Raw genomic sequence first — 19,299 nt, forward strand, 5'->3', positions numbered from 1 at the left:
AATCAATTGTGGCAAAACACAATGGAAATGCCCACGCTTGGTGCTCATACTTCCATGTGCTCTTTCTATAACTGTGGCGTGCCAAGGAAGAGACATGGAATGTGACTTCCTTGAATGCATACTTTTCAGCTTTTCATGAATAATCCACATACATCCGTGCTCATTCATGAGTGAAACGTGCTCAACGTACAATATGTCATGCCTTTGGAAAGGTAGCACATAAAGACGCCGACTAAAATACAGGAAACGACTACGAATGAAACACTCGAACAATGCTTGCTGACTAATCATTCGAACACATAATACTTCCTGTGGGGGTTCTTTGGACCTAGGCTCGAGAGCCAAGATTGGTTCTTCGTGATCGATCGAATCTTCCTGTGGGGGTTCTGTGGACCTCGACTCGAGAGCCAAGATCGGTTCTTCGTGATTGATCGAATCTGCAATGAGGTTAGCTTCACTAGAAAAAGCATCAACTAATACATCATCCTTGTGAACAATCACATCATCTTCATGCAAATCATTATGCTTGTGAGTAATCACATCTTTTTTCTTCAAATCATCATGCTTGTGAGTAATCACATCTTGATCATGCAAATCATCATGCTTATCATCATGCAAATCATGTGTGCCATGCTTTGGAAAAGAAGACGAGGCTGAGAGAGTCTCCTTCTCCTGATTCTGTTCAAACTGCGCCTGCACAATAGAAAAGAGTCGCAAGAACTCTTTGATGTGTTGGTCGCTCTTTTCTTTTCTTACTTTGTTCTCGCGATCAAATTCTGCTTGTCTTGCTTTGTTCTCACGATCAAATTTTGCTTGTCTTTATATGTTCTCGCGCTCATGCTCACGCTCTATGGCTTCCATTTTTGCGTCTTATTCACGATTTATGGCTGCCCTTCTTTCTACGGATTCACGATCTATGGCTGCCATTCTTTCTGCGAACTCCTTGTCCATCATCCTCTTGTCGAAAGCCTCCATAGGAGTTAGTGCAATCCTTTGCGTAGATGAGAAAGGGAGAGTTAGTGCAATCCTTTGCGTAGATGGGAAAGGGAGAGGGTTGGAAAAACCTCTTGGTGGGGAAAATTCTTCTTCGCCTCTCTCATGCTCATCACCTCCAAGCGAAGTATCCATTGCGCTTCGAGTGATGACCATTCACTGAAGTCTTGGGTTCTTAAGTTCACGAGGAACTTGGGTTCTTGTGGGTCTTGGGTTCTTGAGGGTCTTGAGGTTCTTGGGGGTCTTGAGGTTCTTGGGCTCTTCTTTCGCTTGCAATTTGTGTTGAGAAGGATCTTCTCTTCACCAGAGTTCTGCTCTTTTCCGCGGACGCACCCCTTGGCGGCCTTGTGCTCACACCAAGGTTTCTTTTTCCCACCTCACGTCGATTGGCCGACTGCTAGGTGCACGGTCCGCTCTTAATGAGTGAAAAGAGAGACAAGGGGAGGCTGGACAAGCCCTTCTTTCTTGGGTTTCGTGTCACTCTTCAAAAATAGGATTAGGAATCGACAGGCCCAAGAGGACTTGGGTTGCGTGTGACCTCAACAAGCAAAAAAATTATGTGGTTCTTGTGGTTCTTTCCTTGAGTGATATAGAACACTGCCAAAGCTCTGATACCAATGTAAGGTGGAGCGGAAGTGAATGTTGAACTTTGCTCAAGATGAGTGCTCCGAATTGTGCTCAACAAAGTTCCTTTTTACTTACGGAAGGGAGAGCCTTCCGTGCCTTTAGTGAGAGAGTGCAATGGACACAAACAAAGTGAATGGACACTCTGTGTGAAGGTGCATGAGACTGAGAGAGAGAGAGAGAAGAGAACGACACCAGAATGTTGTCAAACCCTCCTCCGAAGGCCCCACTCTCTATGGCGAGAGCGGTCTACTTATGATTGCACAAATCTCTACAATGCTTGGACTTGCCGACGATGTTGACGACGACGAGAGGGGTTGAAAATTGAAAATGCTAAGGGCTGAAATCTGCAAATCTTTATTTGCTGAATTCTGACTCTATGTCGGTGATGATGTCGATGGCGACGCGATGACGACGCGCTGAAAACGCAGATGCTGAAATCTGCGTTTTCCAGGCTGAATCTGCAAACTGTGCTGGATCTGACGGTGCGGCAAGGATCTGCTACGGGAAGGTGAGATTTGCGAGGTTCGGGACTTGTTCTGCAATGTCTAAGGGCTGAAAACTGAAAACTCAGATGCTTATTGGTGTTCCGTCGCGGTGAAACTGCAAAACGTAATGTTGACGCAAAAACGCTAGGGCTGAAATTGGTCCTGTTGCTACCGGTTGTCCTGCAAATGCAAAACGCTAGGCTTCTTGATGGGTCTTGCTGGTGCCAAGGCTGATCTGCTGCGCAACAATCGCCAGGCTGCCTGTGGGTGAAAACGCTAGGTCCTTGCAGATGCAAAAACGCTAGCTCTGATGATGTGGTGGGTCTTGCTGAGAAGTTGCCTGTTGAGCAAGGTGCTCTTGCTGCCTCTTCTGCCAGAAAGTGCTAGCGCTAGGTTTGCTTATATACAAACTTAGCAAAATTCCCCTACCTACTTTCCAACAAAAGTAACTTAAAAATAATAAGTGAAAAATGTCAAAAAACAGGGAAAGTAGGTCTAGGGACTGTAAAAATGCTACTGATGGGATCTGACTAGAATCTATTGGTCATGCTGTGTGCAAGCAGAGGATATGCATCTAATCTAAGTGTCTAGACATGCACGGTCTGCGAACAGACTCACAAAAGTGCCAGATCACTTCCTATTCTAGACTGACTTGACTGAAGTGAACCCTGATCATGCTGTAGCTTGTCCACGGACACATAGGGTTGGACGTGTCACGTGACAGAGAGAAGCGAGCGGGAATGTCGAAACCCTAATGGCCGTCCTCCTCACCTTACCCTGCCCTACCCCCGTATGTCGAAGCGAGCTTCCTTTCTCGTTCAAAACCCTCATGGCCATTCTCCCGACCTTCCCCTATCCTACCCCCAAATTCCCCTGCCCTGCGAGTCGCCTGTGCAAGTCATGCTGTTGCTTGTGTCGCCTCTCTGCTACCCGTTGTCGTGCAGCTCCGCACCCATGCTAAAAAAGATGCCAGAAAAATGCACATCAAGTTTGTTTCAAGCTTACATGATTAATATACAGTGTTTAGGGCCTGGTAACAGGCCAAGTTTAATGCTGAATGTATGTCAAATGTGCCAAAAAGGGTTGTGGCTTAGAAGCGCCGACTACTTTAACCAAATGCGAGGGAAGGTCTTTCACCAAATGCTACTTGCATCTCGAAGGTTGTGGTGGCATTCGACACACAAGGTGGCAGGAGAATTCACGGTGATATTACTAGTCAGGGGATGTTGGAAAGTGGTGTCATGCAAGGCATTGCCTTGGCCGATATGTATGCCAAATGTGGTGCCCTCATAAGGATAAGCCACAATCTAAAGGCCGCCCAAGTGATAGGCTGGCCGCCCGCCCATTTTAATGAAAAATGCACATTGTGTGTGAAGGGGGAAACCCATGGCGGGCAGAGCAGCAAACGGTAGCGCATGAGAGGGAAGAAGTGCTCGTGCAGGCCGGCTCGCGCCTTGGATGGCTTGGGCCATGAAGCGAAAAATGCTCAGAAGGCAGGGGCGATGCGATTTGGTGCCACTTGCGACGCATTTGAAGCAGGTCCGAGTTCGGGCTGCCACGTCAGCAGGGGGGTTTTTTTACGCCTCCCTAGCAACGACGATGCCGTCGTTGCTAAGGGAGGGAGGGAGTTACAATAGGAACTCTTTGCATGGAGGATTATTGGATACGAGCAATTTTGAAGGGGCATAAGCGTTTTTTGTGAAGGAACGAGAAGGGATGAGGGTGCTCGAAGCTTGGAAGGAAATCTCGAGCTCTCTCTCTCTCGATGCTTGGACAAGAGAAGCGCTCTCTCTCTCTCGAAGCTTGGAAGGCAATCTCTCTCTCTCTCTCTCTCTCTCTCTCTCTCGTAACACAAGGGAATTTCTATCTTGTTCTCGAGGTAGAGAAGGATCAAGAAGGAGTCGAAGCCGAGCTAGAGAAAGAGGCCGGCAAATCAAGGAGCTCTCTCTCACTTGCTTGAGCAAGCAAGGCTCTCGAAGGAAGATACAAGCAAGAAGGGAAAGTGCATATCAGATACAAAAGAGTCGACGACAGTAATTGAAGACATATCAAGCTGAAGAAAAATCGATTTAGGGAAACCGGCACAGTAGGATTTTGTTCATCAGCGACAGCTTAAGTTTAGTTAATCTTTTGATGAATCACGGAGCCGTTAACGGCCTGGGGTAATCTGTAAGGGGAGCTTAAACTCCTAAACCATGATTTGTATAAATTAATGGTGTCATTAACGGCATTGCTTCATAATTGTGTGTCGATTTTGTAGTTTTACCAGTTTCCGAGCAATTTTTGTGCGTCAGTAGCATTACCAAGTAACTAATAGCTACTGTATTGTGCGGTGCGGCAATTCTTAGCTCTCAAATTTTCCACAGCCAGCAGCCCGGCGTTGACCTGGCTCAAGTTTCGAACACATAACCCCCGACACCGCTTCTTGCTCTCGCCTACCTGCTGTTGCCTTTGCTGACCTGCCTGACATCGCGCTTGCCCTGCTTGTCAACGCCTTTGGCCCCGCGCGTCCCTGTTGCCCCGGCTGCTCCCATCGCTTCCCATGCTACCCCCGCTTGCCCGCTTGCTCTTGTCGCCTCCCAACCCAGCCCTCCCCTGCCAACCCCACCCTTGTCCAACCCTTGTCCCAAACCTGCCCTTCCCCGCCCCATCTGCGTCTTCCTCTTACTCACATTTCTGGTTTTGAGGGATGAGGATGAATTTCAGCCTTTAAAGGGTTTAATTCCAATTTATCGGCTCTCTCCCAAGTACTGTGGCACCTTCCATGGTTATTCCTGAAGATGTAAAGCGCAAGATCGATGATCGTATTGAAGTTCTCTCTCAGAGAGGGGGGGATTGTAGGCCACGTGGTAGGGTGTTCCTACGCTCGAATCAACATCCGAGAGTGGCTTCGTGCACTCTTTCTGGTTCGGATGGAGGCAAAGTGGAGGATATTGTCACAAACGGGAGCGCATAACATTATAAAATACATTCGGATAAATAGGATTTATCACTTATTGCTGAAGCCAGAGGATATAGAGAGCAATAGATAGAGAGAGAGATAGAGAGTGAGAAGATCGACACAGTACTGGGACACAGAAGATGGGCTGGTCCCCCCCTTAAAGAGAATCCTTTATTAGGGAGAATCTTTTTACAAGCACAAGAACCGGAGAAAACCCCTCCGTTCTAATTCTCTGACTCGATGGTCGTTCCCTCCCGTAAGGGAAATCCGAGAGACGAGCTCTCAATCCTTTTTCCGTCTGTACTCGGAGTCGAGACTCCGCAGACAATTTCCGAATTCTGTTCCCGGAATTCCCAAGCGTAGGCTGAAGCCTTCTCGCTTCTTCTTCGCGATGAAGTACCTACAAACACACACACAAACACGCGACAACAATTCGTATGGCGAATCCACAATAGATACCTGTCCCCCTTTCCGTGGGAAAAGCGACTTCCGTGCTTCGTAGTCTTGCGATCTCTTCCGTTATCTGGCGGTAGAGTCTTCTCTTGCTGACGTTGGTAACTCCCTTTCAGTGAGGGCATGTGGTGCTTTTATAGCTCCTTCGCCACGGTACGAATAGCAGCTCGCGTAGAGATCGCGACCGTTTTTTTTTTTCTTTTTTTAATGCTTTACCCGAAATAGGGAGAGAGAATTCGTTGGTTGGTTTTGTTGCTTTATTTTCTAAGTGGTTGCCCATTATTAAGTGGGCGACCGACATATTTTAAAATTGGTCTGAACTTGCCCAAAAACTCAATAAAACCTTATAAGTTAAAAACAATGCCTTTCACAACACTTCCCAGGCGTCCCTGGATGCAACCACCTGCACGAATGCAATGCAAACATAGATTCCTCGTGGGAAAGCGTCTGCTCTTCCCGGAAAACTCGTTAAAATATTCCGCTTTTTAAGAAAAGTTTCTCAGAACTCATCTTTATTCTTGTGCTTGCGTCTCTACGTGTATTGCTCTTTTCTAGGTCGGATTTCCTCTCGACTGTGGATATCCCCTTTCCGATGCACCCGTCACCCACCTTGTGACGCATCAGGAATACCCGTCACCTAGTCCTTTCCTACCGAGCTTACGGTACAATCTCCTTCACGATGCTCTATGTCACCCATCCTATGACGCATCAGAGATGTCCGTTCCTGGATGGTCGGATACTTCTTCCCGATGCTCCTTGTCACCCATCCGATGTGACGCATCAGAAGTACCCGTTCCTGGTGGCCTTACAGATATTCCCGTTCACAGTGCTCCCGTCATTACTTTGAATGACGCACTAGGAATACTCTATACTCGGATGCCTCCAGTGAGAAAAACCCTCTCACTTAAAATTCCAATAATTCATTTAGAATTATTCTTCCTTGGTGTTCCAAGCGAGAAAACCCTCTCACTTATAAATCCAATAATTAATTTAGATTTTTTTTTTTTGGTCAGATAAAGCCAATTTAGCAACATCCCTCTCACTTATAAACAATTGTGCTCAACTGTAGAGGTCCAACTGAACTGCCGGGGAGAAACCGGAAAATTTCAAATCTTGCTCAATGGTGAGTTGAGCTAGTCCTTTCTCAAAAGAGAACTTAGAAACTAAATTAACCAAAAATTCAATAATTCAATACTTACCTTACCGGTTCATTTCCTTCCTCTAATACCTCGAGGATATCCTTCACCAATCATAAACTTACAAGCCACGTAAGAACTCATCATTCAAGTCTTTTCGAGAATCTGTTAACTCAATTCCACCTTCTCAATCCCGAGAAGAATAATCCTCCTAAAAATCAATTTAGGTATATGTCCTTGCGCATAACCTTGCGCTATTAGTCCTAAGGATATTAAACCTCTTTTGTCCTCCCGCATAGGGCATGTCGAGATCATTAAGCTCATGTGAATCTTCCTGTGGCAGACAAAGTGTGCCATCTTACCAAAGTAAGTTCTTATTCCGGAGCCTTTGCTTTGGGTAGGCCAATTGTCCCGATCCAAAGTTTCCTTATCCGAGATTCTGTTAACTTGATTCCGTCTTCTCAAATTCGAGAAGAATAATCTTCCTAGAAATCAATCTAGGTATCTGTCCCTACGCATAATTTTGCGCTGTTAGTCCAGAGGGTATTAAACCTCTTGTGTCCTCCCACATAGGGAATGCCCAAGTCATAGAGCATTAAGTTCGATGTCTTTCTTTCACAAACAAAGTTTGCAATCACCTTAAAGAAGGTTCTTGTTCCGGGCCGTCGCTCAACGTAGGCGGACGGTTCCAATCCGAAGATTCTTTGTGTACGGCGGCACTTCCTTCCAATCTTTTCCTCCTACGAGTTATTACCACTAGTAGTGTTTTCCCAACGTCCATTAGCGTCTCTTCCTTACAAAATCATAAAAAATGATTCACCTTGCGAGCATCAATGACGACTTGCAAAATCTCAGGCAGATAGGATTCTAGCCATAGCATTTTCTGAACGTACGTTCAAACCTGGTTCACAATAGAGCGAACCCTCTTTGATTCTCAGGGATGTTCTCCCATATGTAATTCTTACCATACATAATAGTTCGAATTTATTTCAGCAGCGTGTAAATGCTACTTGATCTGCTCATGGAGAAACATATACCGCAACTAAAAGTTGCTACTGTTATGGTAAAGACACATAGCGTACTCAATGATCAACGACCATAAGAAAACCTCTTCTCTGTAGAGAAACTCAAATTCCTTTGACCGAACACATCTCAAATAGAGATTCTCGTGTCAGAATACCCTTGCGTGCAAAAAGGCGCTCAAGAGAGTATAACAAACTCCCGTCGAGATCCTAAAAAGGAAGTTGGTTCATCTCATTCCGTTCAGCAGAAAAAAATTCGATTGGTAGATGACCCACCTTAGCATAGGTCTGCATCTTCGTGTGTTATCCATGTACCCAAAGGTGTACATAAGTTTCAGTGAGCCTAGGAAATTACCTTCCCTTCATAAGATCCTTAGAGCGAAGACGCTCAATCTGTCGAACCCTTTGCTCAATCTTAGAGCAAAACCCGCCCATCAAATAAACTAGGAATTTAATCCTTGGATTCTTCGATCACAGGCCGTAGTCGTAGCTTGTTCCTTCCCTCGTAAAGAGAGTATTCCTTCACTTGTGCAAAAAGCACTACCATATCTTCCCTTACCGGGTAGGGGGTGTGGGCTTAAAGAGTACTCAAGCTTCATGAAAGCTTTTCTTTGCTTGAAAGCTTAGAATGGTTCCTTCATAATTTCCTACCCGCAATAGTAGGTAATTTGTTGGAGAACTATCGGATACAAGATCAATCATGGACCTTCCGGATGGTTAAGCAAAGCAGTTCATCGTATAAAACAATGTTTTGACTCAACCTTACTCTCATAAACACTCGAGAGTGATTGTCATGGTTAGACACGTGCATATCTCGTGCATAAAAGCAATACGCAGTTGATGAGTTTCTCAAAGATATAACTTTGATCAAAGACCTGCCCTCTCACTTGAAGTTTGAGGTTCTTCTATCCAAAAACTTAGGAGTTAGATTGAATTCCCTTGCTCCAAACTTTCTCCAGATAGCAATGTATCCTTTGAGGAGAGGTAACAAAAATTCGTTGTTTCTGTGTTCAATGGTTCTTGTCCCACTGCGGAGATTGTATTCTATGTACACTAAGGTGTACACTTTCACATTTATTGCTGACTCCATCTGCTGCAAAGTATTTTGCAGATGCGTTTACAAAACTCAGGCAAAAGTCCTTCGTTAAATTTGTTCATCTTTCCTTCCTTAGAGTGGATCAAGAATGGAGCTACCTTGGCAAGAGTGAACATATAAATTGGACCCCACTACTTGCTTTGACTCGCTCGTGTTCCTATTGGGCAAACCGATCCCAATCTTCTTGGATGCCTTCCTCAAAGCGTAGAGGAAAAAAATTTGTCGGAAAATTCAGCCTTGAATTGTTGTTGTAAGTTCCTTGCAGAGCTTTAGTATACCACCAAGTACTTGCAATCCCCTTGAGGTGTTTGGTCACATGCCTCACCTTCGAAGCTTCTCACAAATTGCCGTTTGCAAAGGCAACTTCAAATTGTCGAATGAAAGCGGTAGCTTTCGGGGCATCTTCCGTTCCGTCAAAAGTATCAAACTTGACCGGGGTGTTTTGAGATCTAGAGACCTTCTTCATATCATTCCCAGAATGACGGGATTTCATGGCTATAGTTCTGGATTGACGTTCATGGATATTTTCTGGATTCTGAATGATCTCTATGTTCTTGAGCATCATGCTCTTGTCGCCTTCTCAGAGAATCGCATGTCTTGTGTCGACTTCTTGCAGAGAGAGTTTTTTTTTTCCCCAACTCTGCGCGCTTTTCCTGCAGGACTTAGGTTTTCGCCTGCTTACTTCTCTCTTGGCTTGTCATGGCTTCTTCCCGTATCTTCCCAGAGTCGTCCTCCTTTACAGAGAAAGAGAGGAGACCATGCTCTGATACCACTGTCACAAACGGGAGCGCATAACAATATAAAATACATTCGGATAAATAGGATTTATCACTTATTGCTCAAGCCAGAGGATATAGAGAGAAATAGATAGAGAGAGAGATAGAGAGTGAGAAGATCGACACAATACTGGGGACCTGAAGATGGGCTGTTTCCCCCCCTTAAAGAGAATCCTTTATTAGGGAGAATCTTTTTACAAGCACAAGAACATGAGAAAACCCCTCCGTTCTAATTCTCTGACTCGATGGTCGTTCCTTCCTGTAAGGGAAATCCGAGAGACGAGCTCTCAATCCTTTTTCCGTCTGTAGTCTGAGTCGAGACTTCATAGACAATTTCCGAATTCCGTTCCTGGAATTCCCAAGCGTAGGCCGAAGCCTTCTCACTTCTCCTTTGCGATGAAGTACCTGCAAACACACTCACAAATACGCGACAATAATTCGTATGGTGAATCCACAATAGATACCTGTCGCTCTTGTGCGGGAAAAGCGACTTCCGTGCTTCGTAGTCTCGCGATCTCTTGCGCTATCTGGCGGTAGAGTCTTCTCTTGATGACGTTGGTAACTCCCTTTCAGTGAGGGCATGTGGTGCTTTTATAGCTCCTTCGCCACGGCACGAATAGCTGCTCGCGTAGAGATCGCGGCCGTTTTTTTTTTTCTTTTTTTTAATGCTCTACCCGAAATAGGGAGAGAGAATTCGCTGGCTGGTTTTGTTGCTTTATTTTCTAAGTGGCTGACCACTTATTAAGTGGGCGACCGGCATATTTTAAAATTGGTTTGAACCTGCCCAAAAACTCAATAAAACCTTATAAGTTAAAAACAATGCCTTTCACAACACTTCCCAGGCGTCCCTGGATGCAACCACCTACACGAATGCAGTGCAAACATAGATTCCTCGCGGGAAAGCGGCTGCTCTTCCCGGAAAATTCGATAAAATATTCCGCTTTTTAAGAAAAGCTTCTCAGAACCCATCTTTATTCTTGTGCTTGCGTCTCTATGCGTATTCCTCTTTTCCAGTCGGATTTTCTCTTGGCTGTGGATATCCCCTTTTCGACGCACCCGTCACCCACCTTGTGACGCATCTGGAATACCCGTCACCTAGTCCTTTCCTACCGAACTTACAATACAATCTCCTTCACGATGCTCTGTCACCCATCCTATGACGCATCAGAGATGTCCGTTCCTGGATGGTCGGATACTTCTTCCCGATGCTCCGTGTCACCCATCCGATGTGACGCATCAGAAGTACCCGTTCCTGGTGGCCTTACAGATATTCCCGTTCACACTGCTCTCGTCATTACTTTGAATGACGCACTAGGAATACTCTGTACTCGGATGTCTCGAGTGAGAAAAAACCCTCTCACTTAAAATTCCAATAATTCATTTAGAATTATTCTTCCTTGGTGTTCTAAGCGAGAAAACCCTCTTGCTTATAAATCCAATAATTTATTTAGGATTATTTTTTTCTGTTAGATAAAGCCAATTTAGCAACAGATATCATCTTACTCAGCAAAGGTACTTTCATTGCTTTTTTTTCATCCAAGAAACTTGCCTCTAGATAAAGCCAATTTAGCAACAGATATCATCTTACTCAGCAAAGGTACTTGCATTGCTTTTTTTTCATCCAAGAAACTTGCCTCTAGGGTCATCAATTGCACTCCTCTCGACTTCGGGGACAAATTGGTTTTTTTGCACCCGTGGTACGAGGATTTTTCACTAGTTGCTTTTGAGGACAGATGTCAGGTTCCAAAATATCCAGTCAAAAATATCTTTCGGAGAGCTGCGAGCACAATTTTGGTTGCCAAACATGTTGAGACAGATGGGTTCAATTTTTGGCATGCCATTTGTTAGAGGCTTGGACACTACAAGCGAGAAATCAATAGCAACACACGAACAAGAACTTTAAAATCATTGAACTTTACTAGAGAGAGAGAGAGAGAGAGAGAGAGAGAGAGAGAGAGAGAGAGAGAGAGAGAGAGAGAGAGAGAGAGAGAGAGAGAGAGAGAGAGAGAGAGAGAGAGAGAGAGAGAGAGAGAGAGAGAGAGAGAGAGAGAGAGTCGACACTGCACGGCAGAGTTCCGTGCCTAGAAGCACTGGCCCTAAAGACTGACGCCCCTTTCGGTATGTCTTTATTATTGCTCACAGCAAAGTACAACTCTCGACGGTCATGTGCTCTTAGACTCTGCATCCAGATGCTTTGTAGAGTGAGAGCCCAAGGGCTCTTTTAAACTTACAAGGGTTGCCCAAAAGTAGAGCCCCAAAAATCACTATAACCCGGATTTAAGCAATTGTTCTCAAAAGCTCACGTGAAAATTGCCACATCAGCAGCCAGCGCCAAACGTGGAAATCCGTACACCTACTACGTGGCTTCAGCAGTGCAAATCGCGGGATTAGGGACATAGATTCAGATGTTGTTATACACTGATGATATAGTGTTGTTGATTTCCTGACTCTCTGGAGGGGATGCAACGCCATTTGGATGCTTTGCACACATTTGCTCATGATATTGTTTGTCAACCTTGAGAAAACCAAGATTATGGTGTTCAACACCACATCACAGTGGGTCAGCGCCCACACTCTCTCTCTCTCTCTCTCTCTCTCTCTCTCTCTCTCTCTCTCTCTCTCTCTCACGCCTCCCATCTACCCATCAACTATGGTATACCTAGATTTAGATTTTCTGTTAATTTTCTATAGTCATAACTTTCCAGACAGAGTATCAGATTCTACACATGCCTTTTCTAAAAACTTTTTTAAGTTAATAATGTTTTGTTTTATCTAGTTTTGTTTCGTAGCAAACAAAGTGATTTAGTTTGTTTGTTTGTTTGTTTTTGTTTTTCTTTTCTTTTCGTGTGGCCCTTGCTTTTATAGTTTTATGAGTGCTTTATTCCCTCTTATAATTCGTGAGTTCAGACTATTCTGAACTTATGAAGGTATATATAGAGTACTAGATTCTATTGGGATGTAACTTTTGGTCTCATAGGGCATTTTTACCTTTGAAGACATTTGATATAACATTTCATCTCTCTCTCTCTCTCTCTCTCTCTCTCTCTCTCTCTCTCTCTCCCCCCTTCAACTCCTTGTTAGCTAGATCTTTAAGGTCTCTTGGGATAGTTTTCCTGCGACGTTAAAACTCGGGTGTGTATGCTAATAAAAAGAGGAAAATGGTATAACCTTTCTATCACCCAAGTGTGGTAGATTGGTTATGCCATTTCCCTCTTGAATAAAAGGTCTTGAGGTCAACTCCTCGTCGGCTAGTTCTTTAAGGTCTCTTGGGATAGTTTCCTACGACGTTAAGACTCTCTTCTTCTTCTTCTCTCTCTCTCTCACCTGCATTTTGACAGAGCTCAATAACATTTCAAGTTCTGCTGTTGTACGAGTCTCGGCAATGGGTTCACTGCTTGGCATGTGATACTGTCTAGTTACAAGGTGAGTAAGCAATCAAGAGCAGGTTTTATCTTTTATGTAGATGTTGTAGGATAAGCAACCCATCCCCCCCCCCCCCAACCCCCCCCCCCCACAAAAAGGAAAAAAAAAAGACTCACCCACTGTAACAAACTGCTGACGTGTCGACTTACTGAAGAACGGAGCTACCAACCAAGGGGCCTAAACCCTAGAAGAAGCAGAAGCAATAGAAGAAGCAACAACAAATTTCCGAGAATTGCATAGCTGCCGATGACGTGGCAGATTTTCGAAAATTGCGCTGGCATGATGACGTGGCAAGCTGTACATTTTCCGCGTTTCGCGTTGGTTGATGACGTGGCAGGTTGTACGGATTTCCGTAAATTACGTTGACAGCTTTTGGCATTGCTTTTTGGACCAGAAGTTTTGAAGGCTTTTCATTGTAACTGCTTTTCAGGCCTAGGGCCTTTAAATATGGGTTAGGGCTCATTCTCTGGCATGCTTCTTGAAGAAGGTGCAGACTCTGGAGTTCTGGCTTGTACTGTGTTGATGCAATATAAAGAAATACCAAAAGGGGCGCCAAGGTTTGGAGTCAATACTCTCTGGGTGGAATTCCGCCACTCCGTGTCGCGTGTCGTCTCTCTCTCTTAGTTCAATTGTTAATGCAATGCTGAAAATCTGTTCAGTCTGCTCTTTTCTACTGGCACGTGGTGTCCGTTTTGTGACAGTGGTATCAGAGCATCAGGCGTGTGCTTTTCTGAAAGCAATACCAATCGTACATAAGAGTAGACAGAGCTATTGGAATTTTATTTGAGGTATCTTCTGCGCCTTCAACCCTGGACTTATTAGCCACTCCCACCCTTACTTCATCGCGCATTGGGCGCGCTCCCGTCTTCATCACTGTGTCTTACAGGGCATAAGCCATAAAGAACCCGAGACTTGGAATTCATGGATTTAGCAGAATATTTGCAGTTTCTACTCAATGAGCTTCACGACATTCTTTCGCGGCATCCTCAGCAGAATCTACCGATGCTGCAAAGTTTTTAACAATTTTTGAACTACATGTTACCCCCTCTGATGCCCCAGGTGGTACCTCCTCCTCCGACACCAGAAAGTATGAGAGCTTCCAACCGGCAACCTTCTCAGCCGTCTGTTCCAATCGGGGGAGTCTTCAGGAATATGGTGTAGCCATTTGACCCCGATCCAGTGCAATCGCCTTTGCCACCGCCATTGCCCCCACCTCCACCACCACCGCCACCAGGCTACAATGATTGGAGCCTATATGGATACCCTTATTATCCATACCCGAGATATGCGCCTAACCAACCCAAAGATTTCAAAGATGGTGGCACGACAGTCAAATTTTTCACTTTTTCGGAGGTGAAAGATCGCAAGAAAGCATTGCAGTTCCTACAGCAATTCGACAACATGTATGCTTTGGGGAACTATACAGAAGAATCCAAGATTTCTCGAGTAGCGGGATTTCTTAAAGGTAATGCTATGCAATGGTCGAGTTCAATCGAGACACGACATCATGCTCCAAGGACTTAGGCAAGCTTTCAAGTCAGTTTTTGCACGTAGTTACATGACTTCGATGTTTGAAGTCCGGATTTTGGCAGAGTGGGGTAACTTGAAAATGCTCGCCACTGAACCATGGACGAATATAACCAAAGGTTTCTCTACGTGTACCTTCCGGTGTCCTTTAGATATGTTCCCTTGGAGGTTTAATGCGAGTGATACACCATTGGACTACCATCACCATTGCAGGAATATTGTCTATCCAAGCAAGTCTCCACCATGCAAGAACTTATGGACCATGTCGCAGTCGGCTACAAACTGATGAAGGGAAAGCTAGAGTTTACCACAGAAGAATCTCCGGCCACTAAACACAACTCTCACCAGCAAAGAATAAATTCTTGAGAGTCTCGTGAAAGTCAACCACAAAGGTCTTGTTTGACACCTCAACAACGAGACACCTTACTACAAGAACGTCGATGTTTTGGATGCTTTCAAACAGGACATAACTATTTTGATTGTCCCCAATGGACTGACAGACCCGCGGAGCCGACTCCCGCATCGACGGTCGATAGAAACCTAGGACCATCTCTAGCCAAACGAGCTAAACCGGCTATTGGATTAGTACCTGACATCTATGGCATACGCCTTGAAAGTACAAATGAATTGTGTTGAGCATATGGCAAAGTCAATGGCTTCAAAGCCCTTATTTTTTTTGACCCCGGAGCTACAGAAAACTTCATCCATCCAGAATTCTTAAATCAGATGCACTTTGATTATGATGCAGAGGGTGGAGAAATTGAAGTTGAGCTAGCCACGGGGCAAACTCAGAAAGTGGTACCGCTGATTGGTGCTCTTCCAGTGACTATTCAAGATTATCATGAAAAAGCTGATTTCCACATCATTAAGTTGGGCAATTGTGACGTTCTACTAGGCATGCCTTGGCATGACAAGAATGATGCGACTCTCCAGGTTCGGAACCGAACCATCACCGTGATGCAAAAGGGCAAGCCGGTCGTCCTCAAAGTTCAATTGTCCGAACAAAACCCTGAATGAACTTTCTAGATGTTTATAGCTAGATACTTTTGAACTTTGTATTGTTTGAAACTTTGTTTGAAATTGATGGTGTCTTTTTTGAACCTGTCTTGATGCCGATTTGAAATGTTTGACTCTGGTTTTAATACTGGTTTCAATGATTGGTGATTTTACTACCGTGTGGAGGGTGAGAAATGACGTTTGAGAATGCTTGTTCATACTCATGGCCCGGACCCTTGTGGTAAATTGTGGGGGGAGTATTGAATCATTGAAAAATGTTGTTACTCATGGCCCGGACCCTTGTGGTTATTTGCGGGGGGAGTATTGAATGACTGAAAAGTGTTGTTACTCATGGCCTGGACCTACATGGTTATTTACGGGGGGAGTATTAACAAGTCTGAGTAGTGGTTACTCTCAGCACCTCCAAACGACGTAGGCTGCGGTCTGGGGGGCGTTTGGTTGTAAAAGGCCTCTATATCTTATGGCCCGGACCTTTTTAGGTTATTTGCGGGAGGAGTGATGAGGGAGTCGTTGAACAACTCATGGCCTTGACCTGGATGGTTATTTGCGGGGGGAGTGTTCATCGGCGGCTTTATGTTTCTATGTCTTGTAATATGCATATGTGAGCATTTGTGTTGCATTGTGATGTGCCAACCACTAAATATTCCTTATTGGATGAGATTGCCTGGGTATCTAATTTTAGTGCATCAAGACACCCGTGGAAGATCATTACGGTCTGGGTGTGATGGCTAATTTTACTACGCCAGAATATCAAGAGTTCTGATTCGGACGAAAGGAGAAGCTAACTTCTTGATCAAAAGAGCCGAAAGGAGAAGCTAACTCCTTAACAAAAAGAGCAAACTGATTGTCCCTTGGAATGTCCCTCGGAATGACCCTTGAAATTTTTTGAGCTAACTTGAGTTGTTTTGCAGATATGCTGTAATCGCGGACAATTACTCTCTTTCAAGAAGGGGAGATGTAACAAACTGCTGACGTGTCGACCTACTGAAGAACGGAGCTACCGGCCGAGGGCCTAAACCCTAGAAGAAGCAGAAGCAACAGAAGAAGCAACAACAAATTTCCGAAAATTGCATAGTTGTTGATTACGTGGCAGATTTCTGAAAATTGCGCTGGCATGATGACGTGGCAGGCTGTATGGATTTCCGCGTTTCGCGTTGGCTGATGACGTGGTAGGCTTTACGGATTTTCGTAAATTACGCTGGTAGCTTTTGGCATTGCTTTTTGGACTAGAAGCTTTTGAGTTTTGAAGGCTTTTCACTGTAACTGCTTTTCAAGCCTAGGGCCTTTAAATATGAGGTTGGGGCTCATTCTCTGGCATGCTTCCTAAAGGTGCAGAGTCTGGAGTTTCGGCTTGTACTGTGTTGATGCAATATAAAGAAATACCGAAAGGGGCGCCAAGGTTTGGGGCCAATACTCTCTGGGGTGGAATTCCGCCACTCCGTGTTGCGTGTCGTCTCTCTCTCTCTCTCTCTCTCTCTCTCTCTCTCTCTCTCTCTCTCTCTCTCTTAGTTCAATTGTTAATGAAGTGCTAAAAGTCTGTTTAGTCTGCTCTTTTCTATTGGCACGTGGTGCCTGTCTTGTGATACCCACCCACCCAAAAGCACACAGATTAAACATTACCCACCAAAAAAAGAACTGCAACAACAATAGCAGAGAAGCTTGGTAGCACAAAAAAGGAGAAAAAATAGGAGCTGGGTCGAGAGGTAGATCAAACCTCTTAGCCCCTCCGTTACTAAAAAAACAGAAATCAGCTAAAACAGCCAGCACTGATTTTGGAGAAAGGAGAGAAGATGATCTAGAGCCAAGAGTTTGAGGTCGAGAGGTAGATCAAACCTCTTAGCCCCTCCGTTACTCTGAGGTCTGTGACTAAGAACTTTCCTACAGGGAGCAATTCCCCTTACTAGCAGAATCTTGTAAGAACCGGTAAGAACATAGAGTCTAGGAGATGAGAAAGGAGGAACGTGGTGCATTCTTCAAATCTTTGGTACTTCCACCGTTGTCATGGTCCTTTATGTCCTGGGACCTAATTTCAGCTATTGCCATGTTGCTGCACAGATACAATAGTGTATCCAAATACAGTATGAAGAAATTGCTGCATGTTTTTTTTGGTTAACATGGTGACACACTATCTTTGGCCACAGGATCTGCCGCAGGCAAGATTAACTGCACTTCTCGGCTGTTGGTCCGGCCACTCTATTACAAGGCGAACAGGAGTTTATGGGTCAACCTTAGCTGAGGATGATATAAGGGTGACGTATGACTTGAGGGACGATGGAAGCTTGATTCAGGTGATTGAGATATTTACTTTTATGTGCTCTTTGTGATTGTTCCTTAACTTTGTTTAGGACCTTAATGTGTGAAATGTCGTCAAATGCATTTGTAATGAATATTAAATGATGAAAACTATAGCAGATAAGGCATTCAGGTGATAATAGCGTGCTGGATCAGCAGGATAACTAAAGATGAAACACTGTTTTTTGGCTGTACAGGACATCAAAACATCTAAGGGAAACCTTCATTTGACAGGAGCCGCCCATGGAAGTCTACTCCAGTTTGAGAAAGGCTTGCAAACGACTCTTTTGCCTGGAGGGTTGGCTTTGACTGCACCAGTAAATGTCGGCCAGAGTGTCGGCCGATCTCAGGCATTCTATTTTGAATTTTCCTGGGTTTATTCGCCTGGGAAGAGACGCAGATTGGTGCGAACTTATGACACAGATGGCTTAGTTGTATCGTCGACCTTTGTGGAGGAAGTCAAATTATGATTGCCTGGCTTTTTTCTTTCTCCCTTACAAGAGATGGTCATAGCTTTCTGCCTGTAATATATTTCATTTTCATTGTATGAAAATGCACTCTTAACATTCTTATTGAATGCCATTTTTTCGCTTGTCTTTGTGAGTTTCCTAAACATTATGCTGAGCAACATAAAGTCCCGGAGATCAAGCAGGCTGTAGTTGATGTTTTTCTGCGTAATATTACACCACCGATACCCAGGCAAACAGATATGGTTTAGATGTGTTGTAAAAGCTACGAGTCTATGAAGCAGATTGCAAAAAGCCAGCGGCACGAGCATTGGCAAGACTTGGCCATCATACTGATGACTGTTATCGTTATTATTACTATGAGAGGTTCAGCATTTGTTTAATTAGAACATTCCTTTATAATATTACAATGCTATTAGGAAGTGGAATAAAGCAGATATTACAGAATGCCAAGGTTGGCTACAAAAAGAAGCAGTTATCTTTGAGCTTTGAATGTGAATAGGATGAGCTTGTTTTACATTGACATTGGGAGTATTGCTAGGTAGAACTTGTAGTAAGTCAGAGTTGTTATCATTTTGACTTGAAAACTGTCCTGGTCGAAGTTCACTTAACAAATTACGTAATATTCCCAACCTTGTGCCTCAAGATTTGTATGAATCTCAGCAAATCCATCTTCACTTCACAAAATTCACCATGCAAGTGCTGTACATTAGCCTCCGAATAATGTACACTAGCTCAAATGCCCTGTTTTGAGGAAACACCCCTAAACTTACATATGGCCAGTCAGGTGCTGGATTAAGTTCTTGATGTGTACTAGTCTACTAGAACCCGTTGAAGTGGAACTAAGTAGGGGGCAAATATTGAGCAGTAGCATGATGCTGCAACTCTTTGGTAAGTAGAGTCATGGCGATAGACACAAATAATCCAGCACATAACAACAGTTTAAATTGAAGCCTGTTATGCAATTGAAAGGATTTGTGAGACACTGCTTTTGAAAAGCTTTGCGATGATGCTGTCTGATCCCTTATGTCTTCAATTTCTGTC

General features: G+C 44.3%; 1 protein-coding gene across 1 annotated transcript in view; it reads left to right on the forward strand.

The window, feature by feature from the left end:
* The window catches only part of LOC147447413 (glutamate NMDA receptor subunit epsilon-1, putative (DUF3598)), an 81,538-nt gene extending 63,158 nt beyond the window's left edge, over positions 1-18,380 (forward strand). Inside the window, exons 6-7 of the mRNA XM_086523219.1 lie at positions 17,638-17,784; positions 17,986-18,380. Of these exons, the coding sequence (XP_086379345.1) occupies positions 17,638-17,784; positions 17,986-18,258 (420 nt within the window). The 3' untranslated portion in view covers positions 18,259-18,380. The remainder of the gene's footprint in view (positions 1-17,637; positions 17,785-17,985) is intronic.
* Positions 18,381-19,299: the final 919 nt, after the last annotated feature.

This window comes from Adiantum capillus-veneris, chromosome 11 (assembly GCF_014529385.1).
Source record: "Adiantum capillus-veneris isolate H3 chromosome 11, ASM1452938v2, whole genome shotgun sequence".
NCBI classification, from domain to species: Eukaryota; Viridiplantae; Streptophyta; class Polypodiopsida; order Polypodiales; family Pteridaceae; genus Adiantum; species Adiantum capillus-veneris.